Source organism: Mustelus asterias, chromosome 10, assembly GCF_964213995.1.
Source record: "Mustelus asterias chromosome 10, sMusAst1.hap1.1, whole genome shotgun sequence".
Lineage (NCBI taxonomy): Eukaryota > Metazoa > Chordata > Chondrichthyes > Carcharhiniformes > Triakidae > Mustelus > Mustelus asterias.
In genome coordinates, this window is record NC_135810.1 from 77713399 (window position 1) to 77730943 (window position 17545).

Here is a 17545-nt window from a genome sequence, read left to right on the forward strand (position 1 = left end):
ACTTTCAAGAGATTGAGAATTACCCAATTGTCACATTACAGAAAATATTTTTAATTCTTCACAGCAATTAAGCTAACATCCCAACAGATGGATAAAGAGAGATCAGTTACCTTGCAGATCCAAAGGGATCCTCTTACAGACTCTATAGAATGCAAGGGCTCCAGTTTGAAAGCAACATACTAGTTTATTACAGAACAATCACACTCTTGAATATACGTTTCTTCCATTACACTGATAATACAAAGCTTTCTCCAAATACAACAAATTAAAAAGGCGCCTTGAGACAGAATACACACAAGTAAAATTACCCGTGTTTCAAATTGTGTGTCTAACATGACTCAGCTGACTGCTACAGTTTAACAAATTAAATTAAAGTTGGTAAATTTATTTCAACAGGGAAGACAACATAAAATCAGCAAGATTATTCAAAGCAAATTTTGGTGGATTAGGTTGACTGAACAGAGACATTTGGGATCCCTGTTTAATGGAATTCTAGTTTGATCAGAGAGCAAAAGGGGCCTTTGACTATGAAGTGACATTAAAGTGCAACAAAACTCCAAAGTCAATATAACTGCATATGGACTAATAAGAGAAAAACAAATAATAGGAACGTTGAATACATGCCCAGTTAAACGTCCCATGTTCTGGTTACATGACCACTGGGTAAATTGAAGTTAAAAAGGAGCTCAATAATCTCAAAAACGTAACATAAAAGGGCTACTGTTCAATGAGTGGTCTGGAAAGCAAGATAAAATGGTCTGGACCTTCTGGTCTCTGGATCATTGGAGTGATGTGTGCTTGTGAGCTTGAAGCAGCAGCTCCATTGCTGTAGATTTTCCTGATTCTGTGACATCAACTCTTGACTGAAGTTTGGGCTCAACCTTCTTACAAACCAAATTAATGTCTTCGAGAACTTGCACTTATCATTCAGCATCAACTCTGCTTCCTGCAAGTATTTCAAGACAGCTGAGCATCTACGGTACCATTCCTTAACAGTCACACTGTCGACCAAGACATCATCCATCTAGCAGATGACTCCTTTCAGGACTTGTAAGTTGGCCAAGGTCATGCGCTGAAAAATCTCGGGTGCTGAGGTAATGCCAACAATTGAAGCAGAATCTGCTAAATGGGGTGATTAAAGTTGTTAGCAACTTACGTTTCACATCTAACAGAAGCTGCCTGTTTGATCAGATTCTTGTCCATCGAAAACATCTGGTGGGTTTCCCTCACCACTTCCTTAATGAGTTGAGTCAGATTGACACAGAATAAATGGATCCATCTAGCTTCAGAAGTGGGATCATCCTGGAACACCATTATCCCACCATCGACCCCCATTGCCCATCTCACCAAATTTCTGTTGTACCTGCTTCATTAGCTAGTGTGATATTTTCCATAGTGTAAACAAGAACATAGGTCTGGCATCATTTCTCAGTGTTTATTCCATGCCGTCTTCAATCACCCAAGTCCAGTGAAAAGTTTTGGAAAATCCTGATTAAAATCAGAGCCAAATTGTTAATCTTGATCTGTTGGATGACGTTGAGTTCAACATAGGCTTTCCTGCTCAGGAACAAAGGTTCTTGATTGTGGAATACATATAATGTTTCCAATATTTAAAAAAAACAAATATGGCAGTGTTGCTTGCAACATATCCTTGACCTGGAGTTTGTTGCCTCCTGGTCCACATAACTATGGTAGGTGGCTTCAGACATTATTTTACTAATCACGGTTGTTTATCCGACAGGACTGTCACATTGGTTCCTGTGTCAAATTTGAAATTCGTGATGTGACCATTTAGATATGTCAGCATTCCAAAATGTGAATTTGGGACCCTTAATTTCACCCAAGAAATACTGTTTGATGTCTTGTTGTGGCTCATCTATCGCATGGTCTTATTTGGGATCCTCTGCATGTCTCGAAAATTTGAACTTGCGCATCTATCCAAACGGTGCCAGATGGTCAGTGAAAGTATTGCATAGTGATTGCTAAGCACTGCTCACACCTATGAGGTCTTTTGGTGCCACAGCACTGACATAGTCTGCCACCATCTTGAGTCTTGTTTAGGTATTGCCTTCTTTGCCCTAAGTTCCCTTGCCTTTTTGTTGCTTTATGAGCTCGACTGATCTGTACCATGGTTTAACTTCAACAGATAAAACAGATCAGCTTTGCTGGTGGACCTCCGATTGTCTGACGATTTGGATGGCTTTTTCCAAAGTCAGGTCTTCTTTAGATTGGAATACACCCGAAGTAGTATTATTGGCCACTCCCACTTCCATTTGGTTTCTTATGTACTCTGACTTCAGGTCACCATAGTCACGACCTACAAACAATTTGCATTACTCATTTAAGAAAAAGTCTACAGTTTTCACGGGCTTTTAGACTCTCGCTAAATTTTGCTTGTTCCAAAATTTTATTGCTTCTTTAGTTAAAGTAGCTGTGAAAGGACTTCATGACCTCTTCAAAGTTATTGGAAAATTAATTTATTCCTGTGGCAATTATGCTGTCGGCTATTAGACCTACTGAATATAATAGTGTAGTCACTTTTTCAGCCTTTGTTTGCTTATTCATTTCATCCAATTTTGCTTCTGGTCTGGCCCTTCCATCTGCCTTAACTGGTCTGGTACTGCTGATTTACCATCCATGGCTGTTTGCAGCACAGGGGAGTACAGTTTTTTTTAAAAACGGTGCTACAATAATAGTTTTTATTTTGTTTTCTCTTGCTCCTCTTGCCAGGATCTGGCAAGGCTCACATTACAGTTATGATGCAGTTTTGGCAGAAAATCTTTCGAACAAATAGTTTTGGCCAGCTAGTTGCTGATTCTACGCTATATCGACAAAGCATACCCGCTTATAGAGAAGGAGAGTGCGCAGAAAGTAGTGTTACAGTCATAGCTAGGGTGTAGAGAAAGATCAACTTGGTGCGAGACAAGTCCATTCAAAAGTCTGATGACAGCAGGGAAGCTGTTCTTGAGTCAGTTGGTACGTGACCTCAGACTTTTGTATCTTTTTCCCGATGGAAGAGAGTATGTCTGTGGTGTCCTTGATTATGCTGGCTGTTTTTCCGAGACAACGGGAAGTGTAGACAGAGTCAATGGATGGCAAGCTGGTTTGCGTAATGGATTGAGCTACATTCATGATCTTTTGTAGTTTCTTGCGATCTTGGGCAGAGCAAGAGCCATAGCAAGCTGTGATACAACCAGAAAGAATGCTTTCTATGGTGCATCTGTAAAAGTTGGTGAGAATCATAGCTGACATGTCAAATTTTCTTAGTCTTCTGAAAAAGTAGAGGCATTGGTGGGCTTTCTTAACTATAATGTCGGCATGGCAGGACGAGGACAAGTTGTTGGTGATCTGGACACCTTAAAACTTGAAGCTCTCATAGAAATGTTCCTTCGTTTTCCTTGGAGAATCAAATTAAAGCTGATTATTTTTACTGTGACTTTTCTTTAAAAAGCATTGGGTTCATTCACAGTTACATGGTGTAATGGCACTGACTCTAGATCAAGTCTGCAGCATTCTTCAAACCTCACTTGTTAAAACAGTCTGCTCCCTCATTATTGCACCGAATATAAAAGCTTATTTCAGCCTTTTCTGTTTGGCGTGTGTTTATTCTTTTTCTACCTGGCTTGGTCCTTTGGCTCTGCTTTCAATCGGATCTCGCAATGCACCTCCATGTACTCTGGTTTTTACGCTGCACAATTGGATCTTTCTTCTGCACTTCAGCCTCCACACCTGTAATGGAGCTTCTTGGGCGACCTCCAGCTATATGTTCAAGTTAGACACACTTCTCAGGTCAGACTGCAGTTTTTTACTTCATTTTTGGGGATTTGGGGTCCTTCACCTGCTGATACTACTGGGCTTATGCTCTGCACTTCGTAACACCCAAAGCAGGCTTGGCGGGTTCATTGTAGAATCTCTGGAGTGAGACAGAGTTGACCAACTACTCAAACACGAAAAGATCAATGACAGTCGTGGTTCTGCTGTTTGAAGTAAATTTTCCTCACACTGAAATATGGAAACTATGAGCAGAAGTAGGCCATCTGGCCCCTCAAACCTGCTCCACCATTCAATATTTTAGAGGGCATTTGAGAGTCAACCACATTGCTGTGGATCTGGAGTCAAATGTAGGGGAGACCAGGTACAAAGAACAAAATAGCACGGGAACAGGCCCTTCAGCCCTCCAAGCCCATGCCGCTCCCTGGTCCAAACTAGACCATTCTTTTGTATCCCTCCATTCCCACTCCGTTCATATGGCTATCTAGATAAGTCTTAAACGTTCCCAGTGTGTCCGCCTCCACCACCTTGCCTGGCAGCGCATTCCAGGGCCCCACCACCCTCTGTGTAAAATATGTCCTTCTGATATCGGTGTTAAACCTCCCCCCTTCACCTTGAACCTATGACCCCTCGTGAACGTCACCACCAACCTGGGGAAAAGCTTCCCACCGTTCACCCTATCTATGCCTTTCATAATTTTATACACCTCTATTAAGTCTCCCCTCATCCTCCGTCTTTCCAGGGAGAACAACCCCAGTTTACCCAATCTCTCCTCATAACTAAGCCCCTCCATACCAGGCAACATCCTGGTAAACCTCCTCTGTACCCTCTCCAAAGCCTCCACGTCCTTCTGGTAGTGTGGCGACCAGAACTGGACGCAGTATTCCAAATGCGGCCAAACCAACGTTCTATACATCTGCAACATCAGACCCCAACTTTATACTCTATGCCCCGTCCTATAAGGGCAAGCATGCCATATACCTTATTCACTACCTTCTCCACCTGTGACGTCACCTTCAAAGATCTGTGGACTTGCACACCCAGGTCCCTCTGCGTATCTACACCCTTTATGGTTCTGCCATTTATCGTATAGCTCCTCCCTACATTATTTCTACCAAAATGCATCACTTCGCATTTATCAGGATTGAACTCCATCTGCCATTTCTTTGCCCAAATTTCCAGCCTATCTATATCCTTCTGTAGCCTCTGACAATGCTCCTCACTATCTACAAGTCCTGCCAATTTTGAGTCATCTGCAAACTTACTGATCACCCCAGTTACACCTTCTTCCAGATCGTTTATATAAATCACAAACAGCAGAGGTCCCAATACAGAGCCCTGCGGAACACCACTAGTCACAGGCCTCCAGCCGGAAAAAGACCTTTCCACTACCACCTTCTGTGACCAAGCCAGTTCTCCACCCATCTAGCCACCTCCCCCTTTATCCCAAGAGATCCAACCTTTTTCACCAGCCTACCATGAGGGACTTTGTCAAACGCTTTACTAAAGTCCATATAGACGACATCCACGGCCCTTCCCTCGTCAACCATTCTAGTCATTCTAGGTAAGGATGACAGATTTCCTTCTCTAAAGGACATCAGTGAACCAGTTTTTTATGACATCGACAATGGTCACCATTAGACTTTTAATTCCAGATTTTCTCCATCTGCCATGGTGGGATTTGAACCCAGGTCCCCAGATCTTGCCCCGGGTCTCTGGATTACTAGACCAGTGAGGATACCATTACACTACCACCTCCCTTCTTCAAAGCCATGCAGACTCGAAATGTTAACTGTTTCTCTCTCCACAGATGTTGCCAGATCTGCAGTTTTTCCAGCATTTTCTGTTTTTGTTTTAAATTTCCAGCATCCACAGAATTTTGCTTTTATCATACAGTCATGACTTTATGCCACCTTCTTGTCACCTTCTACCAGACTCATTACTACACTCTGCTACTCCCATGTGTCTCTCTACATCATAATGTGGGTGGTACTGTTTCCCTAGTTGCACATCAATCCTTACAGCCCTGAATACCTTAATACTACACACCACATCCAAAGTGCATTCTTAATTAACAGATATTTTAAAAAGCTTAACAAAAATAATAAGTCTTAATTCATTCCATTTGCGTGGGTCTTTGGAGGCTGTGGAAAGAGTTCAGGAGGGTTACTATATTTTTTAAAAATGAAAACTTGGATACCCTGTAATGATGCCAAGAAATAGTTTGATACAAAAAACCAGCACGGAAAAATTGATTTACTGTTTACGAAAATAGAGATTAAGAATTGAGTCTAATATTGCAGAGAATGGAAGGCAGTATACTTGTGCAAGTTGGCAGGGGTGGGTAGGAATAAGGAACATGATGTACAGGTACTTTAAAGATTGCAGACAAATTGTACCAATGGAGGTCATCATTCAACTGATTTTAGAGACAACTTCACTCCTTTCCCAAATGAGACAAATACAGGAATGAAAATAGGGAAAGCTTCGTTTTGCAAACTCAGTAATAAACTGAGTTATAAATGTGACAAGCATAGAATACAACAGATAATAATTCACCAATTAGGGATGGTAAATAAATGATGGCAGTGCCAGTGATGTTTTCTAAAGGTTTCAGCAGAGGATAATAAAATTGAACTGGAAAACAAACTTCACGCATCAGCTATTACCGCCTGCTCAAGATGATCCAAAAGCAAAGTTAAATTGTTTAGAAAACTATTACTCAAGAAACCTAAAGAGCATGCAAGAGTAGTATTATTTTCAAATAGTAACGTACTACAATAAACTTTTGGCGACTTAATAAACTCCTCTGTCTAAATCTCTTAGCCCAACAAACTAGCCAAGGGGTTGGGTGAACACTTCTCCGCCAATACAAACTGGAGAAGGATGAAGACTCAAATTTGACTCTCATGACTAGTGATCTGGAAAAATTATTCTCGGGTATCAATGGGCACGGAGAAATTTGCCACAGTTTAATCCTGAATAAATTCTTAAAACACCTCTGGTTAAGCAAATGATTTCCTCCAAATTCAAACATTTGCATATAAAGCTAGTGTTCGAAATAACACTGCATTTGGAGAAAGGGTGTGTGAACCATTACTGTAGAACCTTCCTATAGAATATGTTTTGCTAGAACTGCAGCAACTTGCCTTACTGGTATTTTTCAATACCTCCAGCAGCATCCGATGTGGCAATGCAAAGAACTGCCGAATTCTACATTTTTTTAAAATTAAGGGTCATTTTCCACCCATTTTCTTGAGTTTTTATACAGATTCAATTATGAAATGACAGAAGAGTGGGAACTGCTCCTGAGATCTTCAAAAAGCAATCTCTGGCGATGAGGACAAAAGCACAAATCTTATCAGATACAAAACACCACTGTAAACTAAAGATGCATGAAACAACATTGGGAGTAGCTTAAATATTGCATGAACAGTTCACCAGCACTAATCACTGAAAGCAGAGTTCCAGACAGAGTACTAGGCTTATTCCTACAAATCCTCATGGTGAGTTCCCAATCTAAGTTATGTTGTGGATTATGGGTGGAAAGGAGAAATAAGACTATAAAGCTATCCTTGCAAATGCGATTGATGGTCACACAATTGGTGCCAATATAGTATTTTGCTGCCAGCAATGTAGAAATGGAACTGTGTCCATTGCTGACAGCTGCTCACAAATATTTGGCGTGCTTCCCGAGTCAACTTGCACTATTGAGAGAGCATTTCCAGTGGCATCCCCTCCTTAGAAAATCTGGCTGTGAACAGAGCAAGAAACAAAGCTCTTCAAACAATAAGATTGAAGACCCTCAGTCTAAACTAGGAAGCATGCATAGGTGTAAATCAATGTAAAATTGTGTACTGAAAGTGAAATAAAAATTGAGAAAAAGATGGGATTAAGAAAACAAAAGGTAAGAGAGACAGGCAAAAAATAGAAAATATATTTTTCAAAATTTTCAGCACTAAATTTGAAGCAATCAGGTTCCACATTTGTAATTTAAAATTTCAGAAGCAGAGAGGCAGCTTTGCAATACTTCTGAGCATTCATTCTATTAAAATTCAACTTACTCCTGATTAACAAGCTGTGACTTGTTTGCATGTTTAATGGGCAACTTGTGGGTAAGTACCATAACTTCATACCACTGCACTGATTTCAGTGCTAAGCCTATAAGTGAGGATTGTTACAGTGCACCCTATTCAGGAGCAGGGTGTCTCTAGCCCTTACTTCAGGATTTCTGTGTATGTGCACAATGCAGATATTGATGTCCAATTTTCTCTATAATAATGGTGAATGCTGATAGTTATCATGGCAAATTCCAGACTATTATGTTTAGGGGCTAGGTCAAAACCCTGGAACTCCCTTCCTAACATCACTGTGGATATACCTACACAACACTCATACAGTTCAAGAAAGTGAAATCAAAGTAACTGTGAATAGTACAGGAAGATGGGGTTGAAAGAGAAGATCAGTCATTATTTTATAGAATGACGGAGCAGGCTCAAGAGGACTCACAGCCTTCTCCTGCTTTTATTTCTCTGATTTTAATGTTGCATAGATTTACTATATTGCTCCACCTTCCCAATGATAGACTTGGTACTGAACAATATTTCAGCAAGTAATTGTAAAAATTTAGAATATTTCTTCACAGCCATCTCCTGCTCATTTTCGGGGAATCTTTAAATTAAGATTTTATCTGTATGTAAGGTCTTAACCAAAAGATAGCCATTCAACATGCCATACTGTATTTAAATGCCTGTACACATCACGAGCTCATGTTCTTCAGTGGGGCTTAAAACCAGAAATTTTAGATTCAACTTTACCAAGATAACATTGGGCCGTAACTTCCAAACTCCCCAGCATAGGATTGCGGGACGGGATGCCCCAACTCAATAACCACCAATACCTGAACCTCACTCCCCCCAACCCAGATTCTATCCCAGCAGGATCGGAAGAAAAGTCACGGGCATGGAGTGACAGCCTGATGCTGAATGTCACTCCAAGGAAGTTACAGTCCATTATGTTTTATAGGAATGTTGTTTCCTTGTGCTGTCTTAGAAACAAGACTGCATCACCTGCCAACCATCTTGGATGAATCAGTAACGTAAAAGTGCAAGATCCCAACTCATACTAAATGAAATATATAGTGACATAACTCCTAAAGTCATTTTCCATACACTTTTTACAAAAATACTTTTCCACAACAAATTATTTTCAAATTACAATTAACATTGTGTTACACATAACACTAACACATTGCAATATAGTTAAGATTACACAACACCTACTCCCATTAATAAATTAACTTCTAGTTACATAACACCTTTCCAATCTTACCTGCTTGATACTCCTATCTTCTTCCTTATCCACCTCCCCCCTTTCTTCACTATCTTCTGCTCATCACACTTCTCCCCTTTTCAGACTCCCTACTCCTTACAACTATGAGCTGCCACAACTACTGGGAGGGTGTAATCACAGCATATTTTACATAGGAATTAGTAATGGAAACTGCCTGCACTCAGATTTATACTAGAAAGTACAAGAATTGGGAAACAATATATAAATCATTTAAAATGAGAACCAAGTACTTCTGTTTTATATTCGAACAACATTTTGTTGGGAGATAAACTGGCTTCTGAGATAAATGGTCGCAGGCTCAGGTCACTTTCAAGAACTTGTGCATGTCATTTAGTCTCACTTCAATACCGTACTGAGGGAATGCTGCAAAGTTGAAGGGTGAGACAATAAACCTGCTGTCTCAGGTAAACGTAAGCGATGTCATGGCATTATTTGAAGAAAAGCAGGTAAATTCCCCTGGTGACCTGAGCAACATTTATGCTTCAACCAGCATGATCAAAGAGGGATAATCTGACCACTTACTTCATAGCTGGCTGTGGGATCTTGCTGGACATAAAATTGTTGCTGAATCACTTTGGGGTATCCCCTAGTTGCAAAAGGTGCTCTAAATATGCCTTTTTTTCATATCTTAGTTCATTATCCTCCAACTCTCTAACCTCACTTTAGAAGATGACTATATATGGTCAAAATTCTCCGTATGTTACACCACCTGTCACATTTCCAACAACCATACCTACACTGAAAGAAGAGTGTTTTTAAAGCATTTTGGAATGTCTTCAGGTTGGTAAAAGCTTTATATGAATACCAAGATTTTTAAAAATTTACTATTCAGAATTTATATCAGTTATCACCACTAACCACTAGTGTCATTCCACCAAACTTTGCAAATGTTGAAGAATTAAACACCATGTGTATTTTACCAAATACCTCCAGATGATAGAAGATGGGTTTTTTCTGGTGCACATGCTATAGCTACTGGGCATGTCAACAGGTAAATAAGTCAAATTGTAAAACTGAACTCTTTTAATCCTTAGAATTGATCAAACTACTTTAGGTTCCTGCTTAACTTCACAAATTAAAAATAAACTGTAGCAGCAAACTTGACGACATCTACGCCAAGTGTTTACTAACTTTACATTTGGTAATCATGAATATTAGTTGCAAACACATCCTGGAAAACAAAAACATGATTACAATCAGAGGGGTCAGTGAAGATAGTTTAACTAATGTTGTGCGTATGGATTTTTTAAAGATAGTTGATAAAGCACCACATAATGGAGCTGTTAGAAAAATTGATGACCATGGGATAAAAATACTGGGACAACAGCTGGGAGGAAACACAATTGGCTAAGGGACAGAAAGTAGAGTGTATGTTTTTCAGATGTGTGGGAAGTATACATGGTGACACCAGTACCATCATCAAGTTCGCGGACTACACTACGGTGGTAGGAATCAGCCTACAGGGAAGAGGTCCAACATCTGGTGATGTGGAGTGCTGGAAACAACCTGCCCCTCAACACTATGCAGACCAAAGAACTCATTGTGGACTTCAGGAAGTCCAGAGACAGCACACACACACACACATTTACATCAATGGGGTAGAGGTGGAAAGGGTCTGCAGCCTCAAATTCCTGGGCGTCCACACCACAGAGGACCTCTCATGGTCCCTCAACTCCTCCTCCCCAGTGAAGAAGGCTCAACAGCAGCTATACTTCCTGAGGAGGCTAAAGAGCGCCAACCTGTCCCCCCCAGCTTCTCTCAAACTTCTACCAGTGCACAAGAGAGAGTATCTTGTCGAACTGCATTAGTGTGGTACGGCAGTTGCTCCATTTCTGACCAGAAAGCTCTGCAGCAGGTAGTATCACTGCCCAATACATCATTGGCACCCAGCTACCAGCCATCCAGGAATTTATCACAGATGCTGTCTGCAGAGATCTCTCAGCATTACTATAGATCCCACCCATCTCAGCCACAGACTGTTTGCCCCCCCTGCCATCTGGGAGCACTACAGATGCATTCGAGCCCATACGACCAGGCTCAGGAACAGCTTCTTCCCCAGAGCTGTTATCCAGCTGAATTCCGTCCTTTAACGTATTCCCAGGTGATGGGTATTGTGCAATATGCATGTATACACTTAATGACTATTGGCACTATTTTATAATGACTACCTGCATTTACTTTTTTCTTTGAATCTTGGGAGCCTGCAAGCACACTTTTCGTGGTATTGGTATACTACACAGTGACAAAGTTGAATTGAATTGAATGGTGTTTCCTCGGGATTGTCATTAAGACAACTATTATTGGGATGTTATCTTTTAATATACATTAATGACTTAAGTATGCAGAGCATAATTTCAAAGTCTGCAGATGACAAAACTCAAATACAGTAAGCAGTACAAGGCTTCATGAGATCAGTCAGGCTACTGAAATGAGCAAACACATAACAGTTAAAATTTAACATAGAACAGTGTGAAATGATTCATTTTGGTAGGATTCATGAGGAAAGCCAATGTAAGCTAAACGGTACAAGGGAGAGAGACACCCGAGGATGTTCATACTCAAAACATTGGGGTAGCTTTTAAAAAGGCATACATAACTGGAGTTTCACAGAAGCAAGGAAATTATGCTAAACCTTTTTAAATCACTGGTTAGATTTCAACTGGATAGCACAGTATTTAGCACTGATGCCTTACAGCTCCAGGGACCTGGGTTCAATTCCGGCCTTGGATGACTGTGGAGTTCGCACATTCTCCCTGTGTGCCTCTTTTAGGGCAAATCAAATAAACCAACTCAAATGAACTCAGGGACAAGGCAGCTCCCCTTATTTTTTGCGTGGGTTTCTTCCAGGTGCTCCGGTTTCCTCCCGCAGTACAAAGATGGTTAGTTGGACTGGCCATGTTAAATTGCCCCTTAGTGTCCAAAGATATAAAGGATAGATGGATTAGCCATGGGAAATGTGTAGGGTTACAGGGGTAAGGCAGAGTAGAGATTCTGGGTAAGATGCTCTGTCAGAGAGTCAGTGCAGGATCGGTAGACTGAATGGCCTTTTCTGCACTGTGATTCTATGGTACTGTGGCTAATTCTGAGCTTTACACTTTGGGAAGGATTCTGTGATTTACTATGATGAATATTAGAATGAGGAACTTAAGTTATCTGGGGAAGCGAGAGATGCTGGGATTGTTTTCCTTAGAGCAGAGCAAGTAATGAAAAGATTGAGTGGAGGTGTTCAAAATTATGAAGGATTTCAATAAAGTATAGAGAACCTCTTTTTACTGGTGGAAGGGTCAGTAATGAGGATTTTTTTTAAATTCGCAATTAACGACCAATGGGACAACAGCTGAGAGGAAACATAATTGGCTAAGGGTTAGAAAATAGAGTATGTTTTTCAGATGTGTGGCAAGTATACAATGATTCACAGGATGTGGGCATCACTGGCTAGGCCAGCATGTATTGCCCATCCCTAATTGCCCTTGAGAAGGTAATATGAGTTACCTTCTTGAACTGCTGCAATCTATGTGCTGTAGGAACAACAACACTGCTGTTGTTAGGAAAGATATTCCAGAACTTTGACACAGCGACACTGAAGAGAATGACAATACAGTTCCAAGTCAGGATGTCTGTGGTTTGAAAAAGAACTTGCAGCTGGTGGTATTTCCATGCATCTGTTGCCCTTGTCCTTTTGGATGGCTGAGGTCACAGGTTTGGAAGGTGCTGTTGAAGGAGCCTTGGTGAGTATTAGTTACAGTATATCTTGTCAATGGCATACAATGATGCTATTGTGCATCAGTGGTGGAGGAAGTGAATATTTAAGGTGGTTGATGGGATGCAAATCAAGTGGGCTGTTTTGTTCCAGATGGTATCAAGCTTCTTGATTGCTGTTGGAGCAGCACTCATCCAGGCAAATGAAGAGCATTTCATTACACTCCTGATTTGTGCCTTGTAGATTGTAGTGAGGTTTTAAGGATTCAAGAGGCGAGTTACTCTCACACAAAACTCCTAGTCTCTGACCTGCTCTGGCTAGTCCAGTTCTGGTCTAAGGTAACCCCCAGAATTTTGATAGTTGGGGATTCAGCAATTTGTAATACCATTGAATGTCATGGGGAAACAGTTAGATTCTCTCCTATTGGAGGTAGTCATTGCCTGGCACAAATGTTACTTACTACTTATCAGCCCAAGCCTGAACTTTATCCAAGTCTTGCTGCATATGGACACAGACTGCTTCAATATGAGGAATTGCAATTGCTGAACATTGTGTCCTCCATCTGTGAACATCCCCTTATGATGGAGGGAAGGTTATTGATGAAGCAGCTGAAGATGGTTGGGCCTAGGCCACAACCCCGAGGAACTCCTGCAATGCCCTAGGACAATCTTATATAACCATCTTCCTTTATATGCTAGGTATGACTCAAAGTAGAGAGTTCCACCCCTCAATGTTCATTAAACTCTTGAACATATGTCTGAACCACATATTGTACATTAACATTCAGGAACCTTTACAAAAAAATTAATAATCATTTGAATAATTTAAGCAACTTCTGATTTTCAAATTCTCACCCTTGGTTTCATATGCCTCCATGACCGTGTCCCTTTCTGTGATCTCATCCAACCCCACCTCAGGCATCAGCACTCCTCTAATTCTGACCTCTTGTACATTCCCAATTATAATCATTTCATCATTGATGGTTGTGCCTTCAGTTGTTTTGGCCCAAGCTCAGGAGTTCCCTCCTGGGACCTCTTCACGTCTCTTTCCTCCTCTTTAACCAAGCTTTTGGTCATCTGACCGAATGTTCCCCCATGTGGCGCAGTATCATACTTTGATTTATAATGCTGCTGTTTAGCACATTGGTCATTATGCAAAAGACAATATATAACTATTAAGTTGTTGTTGCTGTCTGTGTGCACTTTGAAAGGGAATGGTATATTTAACATTTCTACAGGTTCAGTATTCCTTTAGTGACAGATGTATATTGCATTGAAAGAAAAATGAAACTGGAGGCTTTTTGCAGTGCACTGCTTTGAACCTATACACTCATCAAGAACTCTACCCAAGCATATACAATTCAAAATAAAACATTGCACATAGAAAGTTGGAACCAGCAACATACGTTAACCATGTAACTGCGAAACAGTAAAGATGGACCAGGATTCATAATTCCAGTTAAAGTACCTCCCCTACAACTCAGTGCCTTCTATCCTGCCTTGTATTCTCTATCTCCAGCCATCTACCCCTACTCCTATTCTCCAGACCCCAATCCTCGACCCTGTACCCAGCAAACCCCTCCCCCTTTTCAGTCCCGACCCGTTTCTGTCCCCATTGCCATCTACTCCTTCCCATATTCTCCAACTTCCCTGGCCACTGCCCCTCGCCCCTCGTCCCCTCTCCCATCCTCTTGCAACCAGCCCTTGCTTTCCTCCCTCACAAAATGCGAGTAAGCGTCTAAAAGGTGCACGGATTTTGTTCTACGGGCCGATCTCGTACTCACAGGCAACGTATGCAAGCAGTGCAAGTGCGATCAAGAGTTTTATCATCCTTCGGTTGATGCTGCTGAACAGAGCCGCCAGACACTTCTTTACCATCCTCCGCTGCCCGTCTACAGGTGAACTCAGTGCGCATGTGCGGCCAGCCTCCGTTGCCGCGCAGGCGTCCCGAACAGGATCTCGCGGCATTGTGGGATAGCATTGGTCCTCCCAGCTCAAAGCATTGGTCCTCCTAACCCTGGGAACGATGGGGTTTCGGCATTGTGGAGGGAACAATGGCCAGGCTGCCATGAAACGCGTAAAGGATGTTGCTTTTTTCATTATTGCAACTGTATTTCAATTATAGCACGTTGTGACACAGTCATTCATTATCATGCTGTACATAGTTGCATTGGACTGCCTTTCCAAATCAGTTTTGACTGTCCTTAGAAATTCTTCAGCTAAAAACATCTATCCCTTTTTCGACAGGCATTGATCCAGTCCATTTTTTTTAACCAATAGTGTTTTATTCCAAAATTTCTGAGGCAATCTATGCTACAATTCTAGTATAAAAAAGTTGTTTAAATGTTCTTTGTTGATATTGTTACAATAGTAAGATTTATCATATCGAGTGTTTTTGGTATAAGGTTACTATATTTTGGGACTGTAGCTTTAATTGTATATGGTAGATGAAAGGATCATGTGACCTGTGCTGTTAGTAAACTGGATCAACCCCTCTCCCCCACCCACCACTTGCCCCGACCCCCACAGCAGGCTGTTCGTTCATTTTCTCTGTGAGAGTTGGTCACCCTGCCATGGATGGTCTAGAGGTAGACTCGGGTTGTTTTATTGAGAAGGAGGCTGTATTTATGCTTGGAGCGACACTGACTTATACAAGAAAGCCAGATACGATCTAAAGAGATCCATCAAAGAAGCAAAAAGACAGTACTGGACCAAGCTGGAGTCCCAGGCTAGCCACACCGATCCCACTATGGTAAGGTTTGCAAGACATAAGAGGCTACAAGATGAAGGCATGTAAAATCACCGGCTCCATCACTTTGCTCCCTGATGAGCTCAATGCATTCTACGCCTATTTTGAGCAAGAGGTCAGTGAGAGCATGCAGTCCACCCTGGAGGTCCTGGATGAACCTGTATCTGGGGTCACCATTGCAGATGTCAGAGCAGCTTTTTGAAGGTCAACCCATGGAAAGCGACTGGCCCAGATGGGGTACCTGGACGAGCACTCAGATCCTGTGCGGAGCAGCTGGCGGGAGTATTCGCAGACATCTTCAACCTCTACAACAATCTGAGGTCCCTATCTGCTCCAAGAAGATGATCATCATGCCGGTACCAAAGAAAAGCCAGGCAGTGTGCCTTAATGACTATGGGCCAGTGGCTCTGACATCCATGATTATGAAGTGCCTCAATAGGCTAGTCATGGCATGAATCAATTCCAGCCTCCTGGACTACTTAGATCCACTACAGTTTGCCTAACACCGCAACAGGTCCACAGCAGACGCCATCTCCCTGGTCCTGCACTCAACCCTGGAACACCTGCATAACAAGGACACCTATGTCAGACTCCTATTTATTGACAACAGCTCAGCCTTCAGCACCATTATTCCCATGAAACTCATCTCCAAACTCCGTGGCCTGGGCCTCGGAACCTCCCTCTGCAACTGGATCCTGAACTTCCTAACTCACAGACCACAATCAATAAGGATAGGCAACAACACCTCCTCCATGATCATCCGCAACACCAATGCCCCACAAGGCTGTGTTCTCAGCCCCCTACTATACTCCTTATACATCTATGACTGTGTGGCCAAATTCCCTTCCAATTTGATTTTCAAGTTTGCTGACAACACCATCATAGTAGGTCAGATCTCAAACAATGACGAGACATAGTACAGGAATGAGATAGAGAACTGGTGCGGCAACAATAATTTCTCCCTCAATGTCAACAAAACGAAGGAGATTGTCATTGACTTCAGGAAGCATAAAGGAGAACATGTCCCTGTCTACATCAACGGGGACGAAGTAGAAAGGGTCAAGAGTTTCAAGTTTGTAGGTGTCCAGATCACCAACAACCTGTCCTGGTCCCCCCATGCCGACGCTATAGTTAAGAAAGCCCACCAACGCCTTTACTTTCTCAGAAGACTAAGGAAATTTGGCATGTCAGCTACGACTCTCACCAACTTTTACAGATGTACCATAGAAAGCATTCTTTCTGGTTGTATCACAGTTTAGTATGGCTCCTGCTCTGCCCAAATCCACAAGGAACTACAAAAGGTCGTGAATGTAGCCCAATCCATCACGCAAACCAGCCTCCCATCCACTGATTCTGTCTACACTTCTCGCTGCCTCGGCAAAGCAGCCAGCATAATTAAGGACCCCACGCACCCCAAACCTTCTCTCTTCCACCTTCTTCCTTTGGGAAAAAGATACAGAAGTCTGAGGTCATGTACCAACCGACTCAACTACAGCTTCTTCCCTGCTGCTGTCAGACTTTTGAATGGACTTACCTTGCATTAAGTTGATCTTTCTCTACACCCTAGCTATGACTGTAACACTACATTCTGCACTCTTTCGTTTCCTTCTCTATGAACGATATGCTTTGTCTGTATAGCGCACAAGAAACAATACTTTTCACTGTATTTTAATACATGTGACAATAATAAATCAAATCAAAGACAATGTCAGCAGGTACTGAGTATATCATGAATAAACCCAAAGTCTCCCAAGATCCCGAGATAAAAGGGAATTGGAATCAAATAACTAATTCATTTTCTATTCATATACAAATGTATTTCCCATTGTCATGGGGAAGAGGGTAAATAGGCATTTTGAGATCAGATTATAGGCTTCCCTATAAATCCTTGATATTACGGACAAGTTGGGTTGCAGTTTTGTTTGGTGTGGTCTGTAGGCAACAGAGGTAGAGAGCAAAAGATAGAATCCACGA

General features: G+C 41.7%; 1 protein-coding gene across 1 annotated transcript in view; it reads right to left on the minus strand.

Moving 5' to 3' along the window:
- The window catches only part of uxs1 (UDP-glucuronate decarboxylase 1), a 75736-nt gene extending 61009 nt beyond the window's left edge, over positions 1-14727 (minus strand). The window contains exon 1 of the mRNA XM_078221980.1: positions 14607-14727. Within this exon, the coding sequence (XP_078078106.1) occupies positions 14607-14700 (94 nt within the window). The 5' untranslated portion in view covers positions 14701-14727. The remainder of the gene's footprint in view (positions 1-14606) is intronic.
- Between the last annotated feature and the right edge of the window lie 2818 nt (positions 14728-17545).